The 17,536-nt window shown below is 34.8% G+C and overlaps 2 protein-coding genes and 1 long non-coding RNA gene across 10 annotated transcripts; 2 read left to right on the top strand and 1 right to left on the bottom strand.

Annotated features, from left to right (window-relative positions):
- The first annotated feature begins 823 nt into the window (after positions 1–823).
- On the top strand, positions 824–13,653 carry LOC120075395 (uncharacterized). Of its 8 annotated transcripts, XM_090313100.1 has the most exons (9): positions 872–1,158; positions 2,827–2,895; positions 3,023–4,745; positions 4,822–5,023; positions 6,689–6,915; positions 11,257–11,305; positions 12,143–12,355; positions 13,335–13,390; positions 13,515–13,653. In XM_090313100.1, exons 2-8 carry the CDS (start codon positions 2,875–2,877, stop codon positions 13,378–13,380), a joined length of 2,481 nt encoding a protein of 826 aa, XP_090169226.1. In that variant the 5' UTR covers positions 872–1,158; positions 2,827–2,874; the 3' UTR covers positions 13,381–13,390; positions 13,515–13,653. The 8 variants fall into 8 exon arrangements, with proteins under 8 accessions (XP_038884682.2, XP_090169226.1, XP_038884683.2 ...); XM_039028754.2 differs by lacking the exons at positions 11,257–11,305; positions 12,143–12,355; positions 13,335–13,390; positions 13,515–13,653 and having other exon boundaries at positions 824–1,158; positions 2,827–2,944; positions 6,689–7,161; XM_039028755.2 differs by lacking the exons at positions 11,257–11,305; positions 12,143–12,355; positions 13,335–13,390; positions 13,515–13,653 and having other exon boundaries at positions 2,831–2,944; positions 6,689–7,161.
- Positions 9,978–14,400, bottom strand: LOC120075396 (calcium and calcium/calmodulin-dependent serine/threonine-protein kinase-like). The gene is made up of 7 exons (XM_090313101.1): positions 13,554–14,400; positions 13,344–13,398; positions 13,137–13,260; positions 12,607–12,839; positions 12,134–12,341; positions 10,489–10,548; positions 9,978–10,382 (listed from the first exon to the last, which is right to left on the bottom strand). The coding sequence occupies exons 1-3, from the start codon at positions 14,264–14,266 to the stop codon at positions 13,144–13,146; spliced, it is 885 nt and encodes a 294-aa protein (XP_090169227.1). The 5' UTR covers positions 14,267–14,400; the 3' UTR covers positions 9,978–10,382; positions 10,489–10,548; positions 12,134–12,341; positions 12,607–12,839; positions 13,137–13,143.
- On the top strand, positions 10,148–10,708 carry LOC150036702 (uncharacterized). The gene is made up of 2 exons (XR_016529305.1): positions 10,148–10,284; positions 10,365–10,708. It is a non-coding gene; the product is annotated as an uncharacterized LOC150036702 (long non-coding RNA).
- Positions 14,401–17,536: the final 3,136 nt, after the last annotated feature.

Below are 17,536 nucleotides of genomic sequence, written 5' to 3' on the forward strand. Positions count from 1 at the left end.
TTAGCTTCTCCAATTGAGAATTACTTTGGAAGCCTTATTTCAACTTTTGTGATAAAAATATAATAAAGTTTATAAAACAACAATACCTACGTTCGACGTATATTATCAGTCATTTAAGTACGAGTGAAACAACTCATTGCAGAGAGTGCCAAATATGGCGGGAACATTGGTGAGTCTAAAAAACGTAACCAAATCAAATGCCCCTTTATTATTAAGGACACGTTAAGAACTGTATAGGTAAGTATTAAAGACGTCTATTTGTTTATGCTAGGACTCATTAGACAATGAAAATTCAAAGATTTATTAGGCAAGGTACCTAAACCTTGTAGAAGTTTTAGGGAGTGTTTTTCGTTTGGACCCCGAGCTTCTAATGGGTGATAACCCACTCCATGACTAAAATAGTTTGAGTACAATAGTTGTAGAGATTTAGTTTGAGTACATTAGTTGTAGAGATGAGAGATTGAACTAAAATAGTCTTGAATACCACCTACTTAAAGGGAGAAAAGTCGTATCAATTATCATTAAACTAAGTTTATTTTTACATATATTAAATATATTACATAATTTAAAAGAGTGTATAAAATTGAATATTTTCGAATGGCTTATGATTATAAATTATAAGGAAAAAAATGAAAATTTATACATAAACTTGTTAAATTGTATCAATTTAGGTCATAAATTTTTAATTTCATCCAATTACATTTCAAACTTAAATTATGTTGCAATATTAACAAGTTTAAAATGGATAATTTGATATTGTTAAGTTAATTTTTTTTCCTTCTCTAAATTAAAATTTAACCCCCAAAAAAAAAAAAAAAAAAAGAAAAGAAAAGAAAAGAAAAGAAAAAGTAGGTGAAACGAGACAGTAGCTGTGACTTTGTGAAAACGGAGCGTTATCTCGTGTTCTCCGGGTTAAACTTCCAATTTCAACCCGAGACTCATCGTCTCATAATTTTGGAAATTATAAAGCCATCCGAAACGATTCTTTCACCTCACTGATTTATCGGCAATATCGGTTGGGCAGTATTTCGTTCATATTTTAATCTTTCACTTCAGCTCCATCGATCTGTTTCTGTTCCCAAATGCTCGGCCGGATTCCGCTCCGGCTCCGGCGATTTCGCCCGAAATCTCGGATTTTCGGGGAGCATTAGTTATAGAGTAAGTATAAGCTGAATTTTGATTTGCTTATTTTCCGACATTGTTGGAAGTTGCAGTTCTCTGATAGTCTGTGTTTAGATAGTTGGAAAATGACGAACAAAGATTTTCAATTCGAGAATGTTTCTTCTACGAATGTACTTTTGATCTTTGCTTAACTTAGTCTGAACTAAATCGTTCATTAGTTATAGACTAATTGCTTATTGTATAGCAATTACTCTATTTGTCCTTTTTTGTTTGTCATTCATCTTGTTACTGACTATGAACTTCTTTTTCCATCTTTTGCTTAATATCTTTGTAATTTACAAGTATGGCGATCCACACTGGTTTCATTTGTTCCTTTTTGGGAAAATCATATCATGTGCTTAGTATAATTTCAACTTTTAAGCTTATGTTTTATGTTATTTTGAGTTTGCTTTCCCTTGGTGAAAGCATAATCAAACTCACAAGTTTGCTCAGTTGTTCAGTGGACCGGGGGTAACGATTTGGTAGAAAAAAAGAAGCTAATTTCTTGTGTGGTGAAATCTTATTCGAATTTCTTTAATGGGATGAAGCAATTCAGTTCCATAGAGTGAAGTCATAATCCAACACAAGCCTAAAAACTTGTATAAGAAATAATGGGCAAAGGGTTCAACAAATCTTGCACGTAGACTGCTCAGAAAGAACAAGCAAGCTAAATTCTGCTCAAAATATCTCGGGCATTGGAGCCAGGTTACATAACGTGCATTTGCAGAAGCCTTCAGATATAAATTTAATCTAGAAATTGGATGAACTGGGTAAAATAATTGGTTAAACCATGCAACAATCCGGTTCTATAGCATCATAAATATGAGCTGAATGGAGTTTGTTGAGACATGTTGACTGCATATTATCATAGTTGTACTTATGTGCTACGTGATTTGGAATGCTAGAAAACATGACAGTATGAAATTATTTTTTTATCTTTTGGTAATGGAGGCACACCTTATAAGAACTCGAAAGAAAACATGTTGACATCCTAAGTTTTTGCATTATTATTATTATTTTAATTTTTAATTTTTATAATTGAATATGCCAATTTTCCCCCACCTCACATGTTGTAAAAAAGAGTAGTGCGTTTTCAGGTATAACTGAATATGCCAATTCCCCCTTCCATTCCTTCCATTTTGCATATATTAATTGTTCATCGTTTATTATAATGGAAATAATGTTGTTCTTTGGTGTAGAATGGCAGCTATACTTTCAGGTTTTTCTTGCTCAATTTGGAAGTTAATGTCTGAAAAACGATTGAGGTCATGATGTGATTTAATAGGATAAACTGGGAAATAAAATGGTGTCGTAGAAGCAACTTTTAGTTGCATAGTACAACATTACTATTTTTTTATTAAATGGTCTCGTAAAAGCATTTCCCTCTTTCTCTGATTATTCTGCTCTTTGTAAGTAGTTCCTCGGGTGGGGGCTCTCTAATCCCCCAACCCTTAGGCTGTTGGCTTTTACCCCTTTTTAGTGATGGAATTTATTCCTTTGTTTCTTATCCAAAAAAGAAAAAAAAATAGTTACCCTAATCATAGTTGATTCTCATTATTTCAAGAATTCAATGAATAAGCCATATTAGCTCATTAGTATAGACTAGATTTATCTTTTAGTTATCTAATTTAGAACTATTCTTTGTGTTTGATTCATCAATATAAGTCAGGATATGGACATCCAGTGGTGGAGTCTGAGGAGCTTCTCGCACATATGAAAGTCACGGAAAAGCAAGTGAGTGGGACTGTTTGCACCAGCCGGCATAGCTGGTTCCGTTAAGAAGGTTTTAAAGTTCATTGGGTTTCCTCTTAATAAGAAGTTAGTCACATTACAATAATGAGTAACTGAACATCTTTGACAGGGGATGGTACCTCCACGAGCTTCTGATCCTGGTTGGGCTCATGGAATTATGGTCAATGGGGGTCGCCAGAAGATTAAATGCAAATACTGTAATAAGGTTATGCTTGGGGGCGGCATATCCAGACTAAAGCAACATCTAGCTGGGGAAAGAGGAAATGTAGCTCCATGTGAGGCAGTTCCAGAAGAAGTTAAGGTGCAGATTCAACAACTTTTAGGTTTTAAAGTTTTGGAGAAGCTGAAACGGCAGAAGAAGGGTAGCAAAAATGCAGTATCATGCTTTCCAAGTAGGGAAGAAATAGATGATGGGATACACCGGGTTCAAAATTCTCGACGACACCCTCTCCGGAGAAAGGCAAAGGAGGTACTGGAAGGAGTTACTAAAGAAGCAAAGAGGAAAAAGAAACATCTTCCAACATCTTTTGTCATTCAATCCATTAACCAGAATACTGTCCAGATAGAAAGCATAGAACAAGCTGATATGGCTGTTGCCAAATTTGTATACCAAGCTGGAATACCAATCAGTGCTGTAAGCTCACAATATTTCCAACAAATGGCTGATGCAATTGCTGCTGTAGGCCCTGGTTATAAGATGCCTACCTATCATTCTTTGATGGGTATATTGCTTGACAGAAGTGTTCAGGATGCTGGAGAATATGTTGAAGAGTTGAGAAAGTCGTGGGAGGTTACTGGGTGCTCAATCTTGGTTGATAGGTGGATGGATAGAACTAGTTCTGTAGTCATAAACTTTTTTGTCTATTGTTCCAAGGGCACCATGTTCCTTAAGTCTGTTGATTTATCTGAAATTTCAGAATCACCTGAAGGGCTTCTAAATTTATTTGACACCATTGTTCAAGAAGTTGGACCAAAGAATATAGTCAATTTTGTGACAGATACTTCTCCCTTGTTTAAAGCTGCAGGCAAACTCTTGGTAGAAAAATACAAGACCTTTTTCTCAAGTGTTTGTGCTGCACATTGTGTGGAGTTGATCCTTGAGGAAATTGAGGAAATGGAAGAAGTAAAAGAGGTTGTTGGGAAAGCAAAAAGGATAGTCCAGTTCATATACAACAATGCCTGGGTCCTAAACCAAATAAAGAAGAGAAGTGGTGGAAGAGAAATTATTCAGCTCGCGTCTACCAGATATTTCTCTACCTTCTTGACTCTGGAAAACATTTTGTCTTTGAAAGAGCATCTTCATCAGACATTCACCAGTGGTGCTTGGATGCAGTCAAATTTGTCAAAGTATGGAGCTGGACTTGAGGTGACAAAGATCATTGCAGATCCACTATTCTGGTCAAAGTGTGATCATATCACAATGGGAACGAAGCCATTACTTTCTGTTTTGCAATTTCTTGAATCAGAGGAGAAGCCAACTGCTGGATTTATATATGATGCATTTGAAAAAGCAAAGAATAGTGTCATGCTTGCTTTCAACCAGAAGGAATCTTTGTACTTGCCATATTTGAAGGCCATTGACCATGTTTTACCGAAGGAATTTCAGAGCTCTCTTCATGTGGCTGCATACTACCTAAATCCATCAATATTCTATAGTCCTACATTCTTATCCAGCAAAGTTATTCAAAAGGGTTTACTTGATTGCATTGAAGCCTTAGAGCCAGATATAACATCCCAGGTCATGATTACAAACAATATAAATTTCTATGAGGAAGCTGTTGGAGATTTTGGGCGACCAGTGGCATTACATGGTCGAGATTCATTGGCCCCAGGTTACTTTCTACCTAATACGCTGTACTGAATTTTACTATGCTACTAACTACTAATGTCTTTTGTTTTGTATTTTAGCTACTTGGTGGTCATTGTATGGAACTGATTACCCAGATTTACAAAGGTTGGCTGTTAGGATATTGAGTCAGACTTGCAGCATTACACGATGTCGTAAAAGCTGTAGCATGTTCAAGTATCTCTATTTAAAGAAGAAGGGGCTGGAAAAGCAGAAAATGAATGACCTTGCATTTGCTCATTATAACTTGCAGCTCCAGGAGAGGTAACTTGAACTACATTTCAACTTAATTTGGGCATTTGTCCTTTCTAAATGTTGGTGAGAGTTGTGAGACTACATGTGGTAGTGAGTTCCTTAAGTCAAAAGTTCAAACAAACAGCAATTTATGAAACTTTGCAGTTCAAAATTTCTAAAGCATTTGTTAAATGGGCCTACAGCTTTTTCACTTTCATTCAAATAAGGACTTAAAATGGAAATCTATCATTTTAACCTACTTTGTTTGAGCCAACGCACCCTTTTCTTGTGATTGTTGATCATACTTCAGAGTTAAAAGCTTGAACCCTCAAGTGACTTTATGTTGCTGACGAATCCTCAAAATTGTAAATTGTAGCTGAGAACTTTTCATATGCTCCTCTTCTACTTAGTCAAAAGTTTCTAGGATTGGTCATGCATTATCTCATAAGGTGCTGGCGGAGTCCTTAAAGCAACATCCGCCAATCCCCGGTTGGCATCGTTTATGATTGAGGCTAAGACAGTATCTGATCGTCTTCGAGCCCCTAACTTTCGTTCTTGATTAATGAAACATCCTTGGCAAATGCCTTCGCTGTAGTTCGTCTTTCATAAATCCAAGAATTTCACCTCGACTATGAAGTACGAATGACCCCGGCTGTCCCTGTTAATCATTACTTTGATCCTAAAGACCAACAGAATATGATCGAAATCCTATGATGTTATCCCATGCTAATGTATACAGAGCATAGGCTTTGAGCACTCTAATTTCTTCAAAGTAACAGCGTCGGAGACACAACCCGGCCAGTTGAGGCCAAGAGCTCATCGCCAGCAGAAGGGACGAGCCAACCGGTGTTCACCATAGGCAGATTGGTCGTGCATTATCATAACTGATTCACCACCTTAGTCGGCCCAAAAGTATTTTAGCTGGTCAAATATTGGTACCCGATGTCTCAACAAAAAATGGAGGTGGACAACTAATGCTGCCTTGATGCGCATGAGATTCCTTCTACCTAATTAATCTCTCTCTTTTTCTCCCTTGTGTTTTTGTTGTGTGGTTGTGGTCGTCATCATTTTTAGTATTCATGCTAGCTTACGTGTACCATAACTAATCTTATGGTGCAATTGAAGGATCCTCCTAGTTCATTAGTTGTCAACAAGCAACCACCATTCTTTGAACCTATTCCTTCTAAGCCCATTTGTTTTCTTATTAGTCCTAATGACCATTGGCCAACCCATGGCAGTTTCCTATAACCTAATCAATGCTCATTCAATCTTAATTTAGTAAGGATTTTTTGAATTAAAGGGAAACCTTATAGTTGCTAGCTTGGGAGCTAGGATTATTGTATTTTATCGGTTTGATATTTCAATAGGGGACACTTTGTTTCTGATTTCTTAAAAGTGGGTTTCATGAACAGCTAACACTACATTCATCTTTGTTGAATTTCTCGTACTGTACTCTTGCTCTTCCAAAAACTGGCGATGATGTATAGCATTATCAACTAGGTACAGAATCATTCTTTTTTGGATTGTATTGAAAAATTACTACATTTGGTAATGATCGCTATCCTGCTCTTGAACTAATTTATTGGAAAATATAAATTTTATTTTCTCCGGAAGAATTGAGGTAAGGATTTGTATGCTTTGAGAAAAAATAAGGAAAGAACTATCTTTATATTCTTCCACCTATGCCACAAGCAGGAGACTGGAAACTTGTAAAGCAAGGTGCTCAATCGATGCAGTAGATCCTGTTTTTTTGGAAGCCATTGATGTGAACATGGATGATTGGGTGGAGGATGAGCACAAGACGTGGGTGGATGTGAAGGTCACCAATCAGGAGACCTTCGTGGAACATAAATTGTCCAATATGGATAGTTGTATTGACTGCACAGGTGAGACAGGCACTGAGAACACTAGAGGTACAGATGGTAGTAATTTTTAGTCTCTGTTTTGTTGTTCAAAAGCAGCCGATTACCTCATGTATAAATAATGAGTTTATTAATGCTCTAATTCTGTTGTATAAACTGCTAAATGTGTGTTGTATCCAATTTCCTCAGTATGGAAAGTTGATAGGCATTATACTGCATAAAGCAATTTGATAAGCTATATATGTATATATGTATTCTCTGAATCATTCTTGACCAATCTTTAATCATCACTATTTCTCTGGAAAACTTCAAACTCTGATGACAATACCTGGGTATTAAAGATCAGATAATTTACTAGGTGATAGTGTGGTAACAAATACTCTGGGTGATTTACTCATGTGTTAAACGCTTTGGTCCTTGGAAAAAGGCATCTTGTACAACTTTGTATATCTGCATGTTTAAGCATGGTGTCAAGGGCCTTAGGTTTAACTAAGTGGACATGGGCAAACTTCTTTGTCTACTAATTAAATTACAAATATCCTATGTTCCCGACTTCCAAATATTCCAAGGGTTAGGTAGGGACTTGATTTCAAAGTTGGTGAACCATGACATGACAGGCTGGAGACCTTTTGAGTTTGAAGTAACTGCAGAGAGATGCTTTACAGTGTTGTCTTGGATCTTTTGATAACTTCCTATAAGAAGTCTCTGTTTCAACTGATTAATGTGGGTTATGTAACGTAAACATTTTGAGGAAGCATAAAAATGAACTAGGATATTGAAATCACACTTCATGTGTTCACATTTTCTCATCAAGTATTTATCCTGCAGTCATGTCCACGAACTTGTTTGGATTTCCCTCTGTTCATTTATTGACCGCATTAGTTTGTACTTGCAGCTCCTGTTTTTGTAACTTTTGCTGCCTCTCCGTAAGACTAAAGTATGTCTATATTAAGATAAACAGATATATAGAAAATGGATCACGGGACTAAAAGTGCACATAAAGATTATAAAGATCTATAAACCACAATGTGATTGACAATTTGTGTGATCATGAGGAAATGGAAAATTTATTGGAGCCAAAACTCTTATTTTATCCCATAAAGAATCTCATTACTCCTCTCCTTCACCAAGTAATTGTCAATATGGCGCACAATCTTAGATTCTTAGATGCCTTCTTCCTTTAATTTTTCCTCAAGAAATCAGACTTACACGAAAATTGTTAGTAGTGAACAATATACCAGAACCTTTCTTGAAATTCACGAATAGCTTATTATGTATAAGTTCAAGTCTTCAAGAGCACATCGTTTGTGAAATTTTTACAACCTGATGCAATATCTTGGGCCTTCTAATAGGTATTTTAATCACCCCTCCCCTAACAAGAAACAGATTTTTTCATTGAAGAAATGAAATGATACTAATGCTCAAAAGATATTGGAGTGAGAGAAAAATAAAATAATAAATCAGAATTATAAAAGAACTATAGAAGCATTCCTATTCAAATTTGTCTTGTAAGGAGAAACAACCAAAGAGATTAGGAAGATAACACCATAAAGAAGCCTTGAGTGAGCTGATTCAAACCAATCGAGGCAAGAAAAGTTCTTGTCTTCAAAGATCCTCTGGTTTTGAATCCATAATTCTGAAATTAAGGCTTTGGCAGCATTGATCCATATAAATATGATCTAGACGGCAAAGAAAATCCAGTAAGTAGAAGGAAATTGCTCTTGGTGTTATTATTATTATTTAGTTGGATACCCGGGAATCGAAGAAGATCCATAAGAAAAACTATTGAAGAATGAAGATTTCAACTGAAATGACCCTTCTTACAACTGTAGAAGAAAAAAAAAAGGTTGCCAAGTTTTTTCTCTATTTGGATGTATTTGGGGAGGTTGACTTAAAGAGTTCATGGTTTTCTACTACGAAGTTTAAATGTTTAATGGAAGAGAATAATGATTTGTAGTTGGTTATGATGACCCAATGGGTGGATGCTAGCTCTTCATACCTCTCTTTCCTAAGTTTATGCATTGAAAGACAGTGAGCGGAAGAGTAGTTATTATTGTTGGAAGAGAAGTTGGCTTCTTGGGTCTTTAGAATAAAGTGAGTTGTTCCTCTTTCAATATGGACCGACTTGTGAGACATCCCTCTAGCAATTGGGTTCCAAATCTTGCTTTCAACACTTCGTTAGTTCATGCAATGAGATGTTTGGTCTGGTTGTATTTGAGTTTAAAATTCTTTCTTCCTTTTATTTTTGCAGATTTCTTTTGTTTGATGAAATTTGGTTTTATAAATACATAAGTGCACAAAGCACACCTTTAAGTCAATGGTAATAAGATTGGGATGAAAAATACATAAGACATCTCCTGATTGAGACTGCTCCTATTGTGAATGAGAAATGCACTTGTTGCATGGTGTTGCCTACAAATTAAGAAAAGTAAAACTGAGAGCAATCGAACAAAAATTTTAGATTGCCTATGGTTGGAGCTCTTCTTTGGCTTACCTCGAAGGAGAGTAATCATAAGATATTTGCGGATGTTAGATGATATTATATTAAATTTGCCTTCATCCATTAGCTTAAGCTTTTGGGTCAATTGGTGATTTAACATGGTATCACAGTTGATGGTCCAAGAGGTCCTATGTTCAAAGTTAAACCTCCGCATTGTTATTTCCTCCCCAATAAATCTTCCAATGGACTCTAAACCTCTACTTGTTGAGTCTTCTACATATTTGAAGCCCACAAGTGAAAGAGAGTGATTGGTGATATAATATTAAATTTGCCTTCACCCATCAACTTAAGTTTTTAGGTCAATTATTTCATAGCAGAGAAGCCTATTATGAACAAGAACTTCTATTATGATAAGTGATTGCCAAGTATGTACTATCAACCAGAAACCAAAAATATTCTTGCATTGTATATTATTGAACTAAAAAATGACAAAGATAAGGGACTTGTGCCGCTTAGTTTAGGTGAGATTGCAGGTTAGCATGTGAAAGGAAATTTTTGAGCATGTTATTATTATTTGTTTTGGATGATCTGTGAAAAATAAATGGTTCAATATGTTTCTCTTCTACTACGGTAAATGTGTCATCTTGAGCCGAAGCACTGGCCCATATGGTTTATTTTGATGTTTGCTGAACTAAGTTCTTGAATATACATTGAGGTAAACAAGTTTCTGGGTTTTTTCTGTATATCCATAAAGAGAGTCAAAATGATTGAATTTCATCCAAATAGTTGAACATATAATACTTCCGTTGCCCCTTGTCAAGGATAATATGTTCTCCCCAATGGGCACATAATTTAGAAATTAAGTCCAGATCTGTTACTGAAATGTGGGTGGCATGTGTGACGAGTTAAAGATTTATTGGCGAAGAGAAGACAGGACAACATCTTGGAGGGAGCTGTCTCTTTGCATGGCAGCTTTGAACTCATCAAAGGTAACCTTTCCGTCACTGTTGGAATCCATCAGATCAAATATTTCATCTAATTTCCCTGGTTCTGTGATGTCCATTGGAAGGCAATCATCAGGTAAAGCCTGCTCAAAATTATGAAGGTCATCGTGCTTAAAGAAACAACTGAAAAAGCATACTACCAGGTACCAAGAATGGAATTAAAATCAAGGAAAGGAGCAATAGCATTACTCTAAGCATTGATGCCACTTCTTCCTTTGTGATGCACCCGGACCGATCTGTATCATACATCTATCAACCAAATATAATAAACATTAGAGCTTTGTGATTTCCTTATGTCTGCTAAGTAGTTTATTCAGTAACCATATTTTGTATCTGTAGAACATTCTTGGCAATAAGGTTCTTGCTCATTCAGATATTGAATTGCATAGAAAAGGGATACTTGAGTAAAGTGGTGCAAAGTAATTGCAAGTAGAGGATAATATAACACTAGAAGAATATGTGTTTTGATAGAAGATTTTTCTAACTTCATTCAACAAATTTTTGTGGCCATTGTTTTAAAAAAACTGGAGTAGTACAGTTTAACTGTGCTTGAGCCTTATTTACTTATTCAATTATTATTTTCTAGTATTCCGGCTTCAAAGAGACAATATAACTTCTTATGGGAATTTTGGAAAACTAAGAATTTTGTGTAATGTTTAGCCTCGAATTGGAGCCTTTTCTGTATCCACTCTGTTATTGTTTTCTCAGCTTCTATGTTTACTAATTGGAGCACACTTTACTAAGCTTCTGGGGTATGTGAAACGTAAAAAACTGTATCATTCAAACAAACATTTTCACTGTCAAAAACACTGAATTTGTCTAGGAGGCAAGGGTGGAGGGTGCTTTTTATTTTATTTTATTATTATTTTAAATAGTTTTTTCCCTCGTTGTGGTAAATTGAGCAAGTGCCAAGGTTCTTCTTTTCAGGTTGACTCATCTCTAATGTGACTAGAGCAGTTGAATGTGGTGCTGTAAGGACTCATAAGCACTACGTAATAGATTCAGCAAGTTATGATAAGATGAAGATTTTCTTTAGAATGTTGTCAATTTGGTCGTTATTTGGTGTAAATGCTCTCTCTTCTTCCAATACCATAACTATTCCTCAGAAGTTAGTTCTTACTATTTCCGAGTGGAGCACTACAGTGATTTGATGTGACTAAGGCAGTTGATTGTGATGCTGAAAGGACCTTAAGAGGCATTTGGAGTAAGGAGTAGAGTTGTTTAGTCATGGAATCCATAGTGTAAAGAGTTAATAAGTCATATAATTGATGTATTTTAGACTAGGACCTACAGGGGGATTTAAGAACTCTTTGGGCAAAACAAGGAGAGAATTCCACTCTCTCCCACTCCTACTCCTTGAGTCAAACATGTCCTTTAGGGGGTATTTAGGGTAAGGAGTGGAATAGTGAGGAGTAAGGAGTTATGAAGTCTAGAGAATTGTGAACTCCTGGGGCTCACAGTGTAAGGAGTTGATAGGATATAAAATTGATGTTTTTTTAGTAATGAGACTCAAAAACTTCTTGGACCAAACAAGGAGTGGAGTTCACAAACCCTACTTCCTTACTCCTTGATGTTTTTTGTAGTGAGATCACAAACTCCTTGGTCCAAACAAAGAGTAGAGTTCACAAACTCCTACTTTCCTTACTCCTACTTTTCAACTCCTTGGACCAAACACACCCTTAAGGATCATGAGTGTGCCTTTATAGAATTTAGGTTTCTTTCAAAGATAGTTCAAAAGAATGCTTAATGAACCAAACCTTTGCTATGAATGTTCAATATTGTGTATGTCTGTCTACCTTGTGGATCTCATGTGTTTTTGTAATTGAATACTCACCTGAAAACATAGGCGAAGAGCATCATCACCTTGTGAATTTCTAAGGCTCGAAAATCCACAAAGTATCTCGCGCATGTCAATTGTTCCATCCCGATTATTGTCAAAGAGGTCAAAAATGCGAGGTGCAAGAGGGATAAGTGAAGACATATTCATTGCTTTCAGCACCTCTTCAAATTCAGGAAGAGTAGCATTGTCACCTTTCGCACATCTGCATATTGCAAGGTATGCAAATTAGTCACATTCTAAAATATCAAAGAATGGTTAGATTGTTCACCAAATCATTTCTCATGATTTGTTATCTTTCTTCTTCTTCTTCTTTTTCTTCTTCTTCTTCTTCTCTCTCGCTCTCTCGAGAACTCATGATTTGTTATCTAATGAGATTATTAGGTTAGTGCTCTTTCAGCAGCCTATGTTTGTAAGCAACTGCATTTACAGTAGTATGGTTGAGATTCATATTGGCTGTGGTGACTTACATTTTCTTGAAATGGAGTCTGAGATTTTCAACTTCCTCTGGTGTGAGATCATAAGTTCCTATTAAGGATCTCAGCTTTTTGGTCCTCAATAAAATTGTGCTGCTCCATACACTAGCAATTGCTGCAGCTCGAAGCTTGCGTCGGGCATTGAAACTCTTTAGCCGTGATACAATCTCAGCATCCATTTGATCTTGTTTGGCTGCGTTACCCATGACCCATGGATGCTCTAGAAGCTGTTTCATGACACTTGTTAGATAAACAGGCATTTCAGGAAACTACACTAGTGGAATTCTTTTAACACCCTTTCTCAAGATTGATGTGATACGTGCAAGGGAAGTTTCCTCTACCTTGAACCTGTATTGGTTTGATTTTGAACTTTCCTTTTTGAGAAGCATTAAGAACTTCATTTTTCAGTGGGTGGATGAACAAAGACAAGGAAAGCTCTTTGGCTTTTTTTGTTTGGTTTGAAAGAGATAGTATAGTAGATTGTTTCAAGGCTGTGTGTGTGTGTGTATTGAGGGGAGGGTTACCTTGATTTCATACCTCTTGGGCACTGGGTCTCCCCTCGGGGTTAACTGTCAGCAGACTTGAAATCAGTTGTCTAGCTGAAGAAGAAATGGTCTTCCAAGTTTTCTCATGGAAACTAAAGTCTCCCTGCATGAGAGAGAGAGAGAGAGAGAGCAAACAAGTTACACTACAAGCTTATACATTTGACAACTTAATTGCAGATCACTTACAGCCATTATCAGTTGCTGCTTTTGGCGATTGGATTGAGCAATAAAAGGTGGGTACCTATGTAAAGAAACTTGTTTTAGTTCACTTCGTGGTCCACAGGAAGGCTGCAGAGTAATGAAACGTACACTTTCTTTCCTTTTTTTTTTTTTTTTCTTTTTGTATTTTTCTTGCAGGTAATTGTACAAAATAAGAAAGGAAACTTCATTACATACCCAGAGAGAAGGATATACAAGATCACTCCCAGAGACCACATGTCACTTTTGGAGGTAATTATTCCTTGGGAAAGAGCTTCTGGTGAGACATAATCTATGGAACCAAACAATCCAACAACTGGGTCAGTGAATTCCTCCACAGAACTTAATCCAAAGTCCATGATTTTCAAGGAAGAATCCTGGCTTTCGTTGAGAAATAAACAGTTTTCGGGTTTCAAGTCCCTATGAATGATATTAGCCTCGTGAAGAGCCTTTAAGCCACTTGCAATCTGTCTCACAACTGCTGCAGCTTTTGCTTCCGTATGCCTTGTCTGAGCCACAATCCTATCAAAAAGCTCGCCTCCTGAACAAAGCTCTAACACCAGGTGAACCCCATTCGAATCTTCATACACGTCGTAAAGATCGATCACATTTTCATGAGGTGAGACATTCTCAACTATCTTCCTCATCACCAAAATCTCATTTGTAAGCAAGGCATCAGAAATCATAGACTTTCTTGTAGGGATCATGGAAGACACACTCTTGAGCGCATTACGATTTGGTGGAAATCCTGAGAAAGCTGATGGCCCAATCCTTCTTAGTGTTTTAATGGCTACTTCTTTTTTCTCCCTCCTTGACTTACTAATACCTTTTCTTACTACTGAGAATCCTCCTCTCCCTAAAACTTCCGATATTTCGTACTCGTCGGAGAGTTTTCGAGCTTGCTGTATCATTGTTACCGGAAAATCGATGAGAAAATTCCCCTAAAGAGAGGAAAAAGGAAAGGAATCTGAGAATATTTTGTGGAAGAGAATAGTTTGGGAAGAGGACAAGAGGAGGTTGAATGATATAAGAAGGGAATTTGTAAAGAAACTTACATCAGCTTGTAATGAGCAGTTGTTGGATTAGTTGTTTCTCGATTTTGCATTAAAAAATTGAGTCGTTTGAGGGAATAAACAAAGGAGAAGAAGAGTTCAGCAAGAAAGACATAGACAAAGTCAACGTTTTGGCATTGTATAGAAGCTCTCTCTCTCTCTCTTTCATCAGACATCTTCCATTTCTTCTCCTCTGTTCATATTTTTATTGTTTATGCATTATTAGATGTGAAGATCAAACTTTAGCTTGTTTCGTATGAAGTTATCAAATCTTCATGAATGAAATCCTGGCATCTCTTTTGAAGTTTAACTACTTCAACCATCAGGTCGTTTTTTCTTTCTTTCTTTGAATAAATAAGTAATAAAACGTCGTATGCCTTATTTGTCTTTATCTCCATCTTAGTGTGTTATACGTCAAAACCATTCTGAATTCCCAACTCATTTGATTATGCATTGTTTTTTTGCTTCACATTCCCACCAAGACATGTTATTATATGTCCACATTTCTAGCATATTATTTTGGATGCTTTTAATTGGGCATTAGCCTACCAAGACTAACTTTTATGTCCTAACATGTCTTGGTGGGCCATCCGTTTCATGGTACAAAGAAGATTATTTGGTTCGCCATTTCTTTGAATTTTATGGGACAAACGCTTGGACATATAATATGCTTTCCAGCTTTACTATTTTAGTTCATCTATTAACTGCACAATAATGTTATTGTTATTAAATAAAATAATAATAATAATGTAACAAAAACATCACTTTTATAACTAACCCACATGATTAAGGGGGGAAAATGAAATTCAATAATCTTTTTTTTTAACAAAAAATCTAATATAGCTCTTGCTTCTTCAAGCTTCATTTGCTGCTTTTCATTTTGATAGAAGTAGGAACTTGTTGCGATAAAGTTGTAGCTTGCTTTAGTAAGTTGGCTCCCCCAACCTCTTATCTTTTTTAATCTTGATGTAAATGTTGTCATTAATTAGATTAATCCTTTAATGTATAACAATTTAGGTCGATAATTATATGTATTGCTATCTATGATACCAGAAATGATCTAATTAGAGTCCATTGGAAGGGAGGTGTGAGGCGTTGAGCAAATGACACCTCATTGACTTTAGGGGATTGTGGGAAATCCTAGAGTCAATCTATAAATACATGGTTATGACCTCAATATAATGTGTTACTTTAGCCTCTTATTCTCCATCTAATATTCAGAGTTCACTATTGATGTGTGAAGAAACACAGACTTTTCGACAACGGGGTAAGACTATTCTTCAATGGATCCATGTACTTATTAATATAATGTTGATTTTAGCTTACATCCATGCATAGATCATTTATCAAAATCAAGGTTAATAATCATTTTTAGTCTTTAAACTTTCATAGAAATAACAATTTAGTCCCTAAACTTTGAAACAATTTAGTATATGTATTTTCAATTTTATAACAATTTAGTCCAAATTTTACTATATAATAATTTAATCATTTAGTGAGATTTCTTGCATAAATAAATCAAGTAGAAACTAAATATTTTTACAAAATACACGGTCTACATCAAATAATGAAAATTGACATCTATTTTTTATGGATTTTCTTATATTAAGGACTAAATTTTTACAAATTTGAAAGTATAATGACTAAATTGTTACATACTAAAGTTAAAAAAAACATTTTGTTACCAAAATTAAAAGTACGGAGACTAAACCAAAGTATAGGAACTAGTTACTTGAAAGTTTTCATACCAAAAGTATTTTTCTTTTGCCTAAACTCAATGAACTGAACAACCCAACTAACTTTATCCAAAGCATTTGATTTTTTGAAGCATTTTAAGCGAGTAAAATAAGGTGGCTCGTGCTAAATTGAGTATAGCTCAATTGATATACATGTGCGTTAGTAACTATGGGGTTCGAATTTTTCAACCTCAATTGTATTAAAAAATAAAATAAAATAAAATAAGATGGTTCATGGAAAATAATATTCCTAAATGTTTATCACCATTTAAAAAGTACATCAATTTCCTTGACAGTGTTGATTGGAATTTGTTTGAAAATCTCTTATACCTTCATAGTGAAACTAGAACTTTCATCAACAAAATGAAAAATTTATAAACTCCAAACACTAAATTATGTATCCAATTAAAAAGGTCAAGGTTTTTTATTTCCTCACCGCCAAATATTTGATTAATTAATATTCCCCAGCCTTTTAATAACACGTAATTTACTATTTATTTATTTTTAAGAATACCTTTTTGTCCCCACATTTTAGATTTAATTCTTATTTAATACGAAGATTACACATTTAATCCTTAATATTTTAAGCTTAATTTCGATTTAGTCCTTAAATTTCTAAATGCTATAATTTTATCCTTAACATTTAAATTTTAATTCAATTTTACCTTCATATTTCAAAATGTACACTTTTAATCTTGACTTTTCAGTAGATACTCACTTTCCATCTTTGAATTAATTTATGTCAATAAATTAAAAATTATTAAAAAATTATAGATAATTAAATTTCACTATTTTTATCATTTTTAAAATTAAATTTAAAATTTCACTTTATAATTAATTTAATTAATAAAAATTAACTGCAATTATTAAAAATAATGAAAAATTGAGATTCAAAATATAATTTTAAAACGCAAAACAAAATTGAAACATGACTCAAATTTTTCAAATAAAATTATAACATTTTGAAATTCTGACACTAAATTGAAATAAAAGTGCTAAATATGTAATATGTTAAAATCTAGGGATAAAATAAAAACTAAAACCAAAATCTAAGAACTAAAAAGTTATTATTCCCTACAAATTGAGGATAAAAAAATTTCCTTATTCTTAGAATTATGTTAGATTATTGCCATTATTATTATTACTAATTTGGTTTTCGGTGACAATAATAATACGAATGTCAAATTTTAGTTAAAAGAAGTGCTGAAAATGATCCGGAAGATGAACTATTCATTTCAACAATTAGAAAAAGGATGACCACGTAGATCATCTTTCAAAATATTTAATTTATTTTCTAGAATTTTTCAATTTAATAGCTATTCTTATTATTATACTTCATTTAATATTTATCTATTATTATAGTCAACAGACCGATGGGTTAACCTGACCCATG

Source organism: Benincasa hispida, chromosome 4 (assembly GCF_027475165.1).
Source record: "Benincasa hispida cultivar pf3 chromosome 4, pf3_genome.v1.1, whole genome shotgun sequence".
Taxonomy (NCBI): Eukaryota; Viridiplantae; Streptophyta; class Magnoliopsida; order Cucurbitales; family Cucurbitaceae; genus Benincasa; species Benincasa hispida.

Excerpts from the sequence above, each read along its gene's own strand:
- LOC120075395 (XM_090313100.1), top strand. The coding sequence starts at position 2,875 with ATGAAAGTCACGGAAAAGCAA. Across the intron at positions 6,916-11,256 it reads GAACACTAGAGGTACAGATG|TTGAATGTGGTGCTGTAAGG; the intron begins GTAGTAATTTTT and ends TGACTAGAGCAG. Across the intron at positions 11,306-12,142 it reads CACTACGTAATAGATTCAGC|TAGGCGAAGAGCATCATCAC; the intron begins AAGTTATGATAA and ends CACCTGAAAACA.
- LOC120075396 (XM_090313101.1), bottom strand. The coding sequence starts at position 14,266 with ATGATACAGCAAGCTCGAAAACTCTCCGACGAGTACGAAATATCGGAA. Across the intron at positions 13,399-13,553 it reads TTGTATATCCTTCTCTCTGG|GTACCCACCTTTTATTGCTC; the intron begins GTATGTAATGAA and ends TTCTTTACATAG. Across the intron at positions 13,261-13,343 it reads AGCAGCAACTGATAATGGCT|GGAGACTTTAGTTTCCATGA; the intron begins GTAAGTGATCTG and ends TCTCTCATGCAG.